Source organism: Gymnoscopelus microlampas, assembly GCF_963454915.1.
Source record: "Gymnoscopelus microlampas genome assembly, chromosome: 7".
NCBI lineage: Eukaryota > Metazoa > Chordata > Actinopteri > Myctophiformes > Myctophidae > Gymnoscopelus > Gymnoscopelus microlampas.
The window spans coordinates 2,103,998-2,109,200 of record NC_139944.1 but is presented as its reverse complement, the minus strand read 5'-3'; the positions used below and the strand labels follow the sequence as shown (position 1 = coordinate 2,109,200).

General features: G+C 44.0%; 1 protein-coding gene across 1 annotated transcript; it reads right to left on the bottom strand.

The window, feature by feature from the left end:
- Positions 1 to 2,578: 2,578 nt before the first annotated feature.
- LOC311049458 (ADP-ribosylhydrolase ARH1-like) lies at positions 2,579 to 4,699 on the bottom strand (the record flags this gene model as incomplete). Its single annotated transcript, XM_084063033.1, has 3 exons — positions 2,579 to 3,179; positions 3,578 to 3,908; positions 4,402 to 4,699. The coding sequence occupies 3 exons, from the start codon at positions 4,697 to 4,699 to the stop codon at positions 2,636 to 2,638; spliced, it is 1,173 nt and encodes a 390-aa protein (XP_083919159.1). The 3' UTR covers positions 2,579 to 2,635.
- Between the last annotated feature and the right edge of the window lie 504 nt (positions 4,700 to 5,203).

Sequence of the window (5,203 nt, the reverse complement as noted above, 5' to 3'; positions counted from 1 at the left end):
ACTAGTATCTTTCTGTTTCAGCTCTACATCAAATATCTTCCCCGAAAGCAGCCGATAAATCGACAAGCTTGTCGATTTAGCTAAAGTTAACGGCAGAAGTGTCGAAAGAAGCATTAAATAGCAGATCTACAAGCTCACAATGTGTTGCATTGACACGTTGTGAGCTTGAAGATCTGCTATTTTTGAATTACCAAAGTATAAAATAGGGCTTAAGTGGTTAATGTATTATTACAAAGTAACTGTAACTAAAGTTTTCAAATAAAAAGCACAATATTTGTACTTTTTAAGTCAAAATAAATAACCTTTTCAAATTGGGGTCCGTGGACAAATACATACATACTGTAGTTAGGATTAGGATGCACAAACTTGGACACATCATCAGTGTTGTTACCTGCATGGGGTCACTGTTTGTTTCGGGGGTTGGAACAGACACCCTCCTACAGGCGACCAGACCGAGGCTGATCAGACCAAGTGGCATGCTACTGCCCCCACTCTTACTCATAGAGACAGTGCTAATTAAGTGTTAGGGTTAGCCTGGCACTAGCCAGACCGACAACACGGATCCACTCACACATGGAACGTATGTGAGTGAATCCACGCCATCAGTCCGGCTGATGCCAGGCCAGGTTAGTTTAGATGTTGCAGCAGGTGTTGGCGACACTAGGAGGCTTTAGGCACTGTGGATTGCCTCCGGGCCTGGCTCCTCCTTCGTCTGACCAGAAGTCGGGGATTTTCTGTGCGTTGCATCGTCGTTGCTGCAGAGCACAAACATCTCACTCTGCCTTGATGGATTAGACCCTCCCTGCAGGTTTCACCGCAGCCTGTAGCTTTTGGTTCTTCCTCATGGAAGAAGTGGTTTGGGCTGCCAACCCTCTCCACCCCGGGTCGCCGTCTCTCCGGCTGTCCTCTGTCTCTCCAAATGGCACCACACTCTTTGTGGTTGTCACCCAGTCTGTTCCTGGTTGTCACTGGTACTCCCACTCCCAGAGTTTTCAGTTAATAAAACTGATGAACTGATGCACAAACTTGGACACATCATCAGTGTTGTTACCTGGAGTCACTGGGTGTTTCGGGTCTTGCAACAGACACCCTCCTCCAGGCGACCCGACCGAGGCTGATCAGACCCCGGCCTGTGTCCAAGTGGCATGCTACTGTCCCCACTGTCTCTTGGGGGTAGTTAGAGACAGCGCTAATGACAGAGCTCATGCCTTGGCAGTGGAAGCTGTTCATGAACCTGGTTGTGTTGCTCTTGATACAGCAGTAGGCCTCCTTGCCCGGCCGCAGTAGTCGTTGTAGGGGTTTGAACAGTTTGCGGCTGGGGTGATGCCTGTCCTTGATGATGGGCTGGGCTTTCCCAAAACAAACTGATACGGCTACTCCTCGGACTGGGGCCCATGACCCACCTTTCTCCCACCCATTTTGCCAGCCTAGGCTGGCTCAGGGTAGAAGACAGGGTTAAACAACTAAAAATGGGATTGGTCTTCAAAATTGTAAATGCAAATTTGCCCGATATGCCCCCTAGTCCGCATATCTGAGTAAATATCTCCAAAAAGTTAGCGACACCCGCAGTCACAAAACTAGAGGGAGCGTTAACAACGATCTGGTACCACCCACCCATAAAACAAACATGGACACATTCTCCTTCTACAGCACTGCCATTACTAGAATCCATTTCTGTTTTTGTATTGTGCATATTTAATGAGCTTATTTGATCAAATTAGGAATTTGAAACCATGATGCATTTCCATCCAACATGCACAGGCAGGTCATGTCTACTGTTGGACAATAGATGGCGTCAAAACAGCAGTTGTTCAGGCCACGGACCCCTTAGCTGAGAGAGATGAAGCAGGGACAGGGACACCTATCACATAATGTTTTATTGTGTTGAATATTCAACTTTTTCATAGACTTAATAGGCATAGGCTTCAAATAGACTAGTTTGAGAGCACTAAATTACTGTTTCTTTGTTTATACAAGCTAGGTGGTTAAGTGGTTAATTGATTTCGACTTCATACTCAACACTGCACTTCCTTGGGTCCTCAGCAACACACTGCTTAAGTCGATTTAATGTATGGTTCTAGAGAGACAGACACACTGTAGCCTACATAAAAATATGTCTAACTTTATAAACATCTAGTTGAAAAATGGTTTGTTAAAGCTCTATAAAAATGACATGGAATTGGATTGAAAAGAATGATAGCATTTTGCCTGATACTGTTTGTTTCTCTCTGCATAACTCTAGTTCCATTTTCCAGAAGAAAAGGGAACAAAACATTTCCCGTTTCCATTCCAGATAGAGATGTCAATTGTAATCCAGGCATTCTGTGGTATTCATTCATGTAGATATGAGGTTTAAGTAAGTACCCCCCCCCCCCCCCCCCCCCCCCCCCAGCCACTGAGCTGGTAGATATGAGTACAATCAAATACTTGACTTTAGATGGTACAGTGAAGTATATAAAATGTCTAGTGACTCGAATTTGCTAAATCTACTTTTATTTTTTACTTTACATGATGTCATTTGTTAAGCACATTTCAACAATAAGGCATTAAGCAAAAGAAAAACATTATAAAAGGAGACTGGAGTTCAGTAAAAAGGAAGAAACATGAACACCTATTTCTCTCTTCCACAATATTTTCAGGCATGCTTTAATTCATCCCCATTAAAGGGCTTATTCCTCAGCTCAAACAGCTTCTCTGCCACCGTAACCAGTCTCTCCCTGTACTCAAGTCTCTTGTAGTTCCGCTCTGGAACTCCTCTGAAGCCGTAGATGGCGCCCCACCAGGCAGCAGCGATCACAGCTGTGGAGACGCTGTCTCCACCGTGGAAGAACCCATGATCGGCCAGCTTCTCCCATGAGTGACCAGCGCATAGGAGAGCATCATAAGCTATCATGGGGGCATCGTGACCACTGGCACCGCCAGTGCTGTAGAAAGCAGTCTCCCTGTAAAATTCTTTCCTTTCGTTGACACCATAGCATTCTGGAAAGCGTGCTTTTTCGGCTTTCCGATCCGGGATTCCTCTCTCTGTCGGGTACGTCTCGCTGTAGAAAGCAGTCTCCCTGTAAAATTCGTCCCTTTCCTTCACGCCATAGCATTCTGGAAAGCGTGCTTTTTCGGCTTTCCCATCCAGGATTCCTCTCTTTGTCAGGTAGTTCTCCCAGGATTCCTTAAAGTAGACCCTATAACATGGATCAGTGAATGCTGAATGTATTACTCTACTAATGACATTTAAATAAACCATCTGCTATTAATAATACTGCTTTGACATTGAACAACACACACAAATAAGTAGTCATTACATACAATGGGATCCAGAATCACTGCCTTTGATGATGTTACTATATATGTGTGTGTGTGTGTGTGTGTGTGTGTGTGTGTGTGTGTGTGTGTGTGTGTGTGTGTGTGTGTGTGTGTGTGTGTGTGTGTGTGTGTGTGTGTGTGTGTGTGTGTGTGTGTATATATATAATATATGTATATTTTTATATATATATATATATATTAAAAGGTCAGATTGAAAAAGGAGTGCTCGTAGAGAGACAGAGAGAGAGAGAGAGAGAGAGATATTCTTCACACTCACCATTCCTGGACATTCTCTTCTACACAGTGGCCTGCCTCTATGATGTAGTCCATGGCTTTCTCCAGGACCTCCATGAGGCCGTGGCCCCAGGCCTCCACAGGCGGGCTGCCCCTAACGGCGTAAGCCGTGAACAGTGCTGCAGCTAAGGCCCCCAGGTACCCGGTGGGGTGGTGGTGGGTAAGACGCCCGCTCTCAATACTCGCTGCTACCAGGTGACGCTCCTGCTCTGGGTCAGGGAAGCGCAGGCCGATGCACATGGCACGCATGGCCGCCCCACAGCCTCTACCCCTGGGGTTGAAGGGCATGTTGTAGTTGTACGCTGAAGAAGAGGCTGGAGAAGAAGAAGTTCAAAAATACATTTTAAATACACAAGATTAAAGATTAGATTAAATACACAATTTCTGTCATATGCTATTGCGATGATTTTGGTTGATTTAAGATATGTGAAGACACACTAGTCCTTTTCCATGAATTGAGTACAAAGGACCCCAATGGAAACAAGCCATAGTTTCTCTTGGGTTTAATATCCCCTTAACAGACCTAAGACCTTGTATTGTATTGAACTGCACTCCCCTGTGCTTGTCTTTGCAAACTTTTAGTATTCAATCAATTGTAAACATAGTTATACAAACTACTCCTGCCTCATGACTAACTACGAACCATCTATGCCCAGGCTTGTTTCTGGAACAAACCTATTCCCTGAGGTTCCTTTGCTGTTCCTAAAACCCAACACAATGTTATCATGCTGTGACAGATTTAACACACAAAAACCTTCAAATGTATATATGAAGTAATGGGTTACGTTTCGTCCCTGTCCTTCATACCTTTTTCGTATTGTTTCACCAACTCCCGACGCAGGTCCGGCAGGGTTGTCTTATCCTTGGCCTCGACCTCAATCAGCACCTCTGCGGTGGCCAAGTGCATGATGATATCATCGCTGAGTGGAAAGTCCTTGACATCCTGCTTAGCCAAACCACCTTTCTCTTTTACTTGTCGATGAATAAACTCCCCATTACTCTGAAACTGCCAGTAGCCGTGGTTGTAGCCCAGGGCATCACCTGCACCGCTCAGAACCATGCTGGCTTCATACCTCTCCTTCAAGGTACAGATTTCAGTAGACATTATGACTCCTTAACTGAGGACATAAGAAAAGGGCAACATTTAATTTAGAATGATATTATAGATTGGCTTTATTTCAGTTCTTTCAGATCTTTTATGACAGTGACCTTGAAAAAGAAAAGGCAGTGGCACAGGGATTGGCAGGTTTATCAGCATTATAAAGCGATGTTGAACTGAGGTAGAACCTCGGGTTGTGTTCAACCATCATTGCAGTGCTCTGAGGTCGAGGAACTGCGGAAGCAGTGATTTCTATGACAAAAATATTGTTTATATATTATATATATTTATTTTCTTTTTTTAAAGGGGGCCATATTTGAAAATATTACAATACCTTTGGGCCGACTGCATTTAGATCATAATAAAGTCACATACAATGCATTTGCATTTTGACAATTGAATTTAACTTAACAGTGCAATGTTAATAGTCTTGACAGTAGTGTAGCCAAATATACTGTAAGACACTAATCTGCACTGTGAACAAACACTACTCTCCTAACACTGCTGATT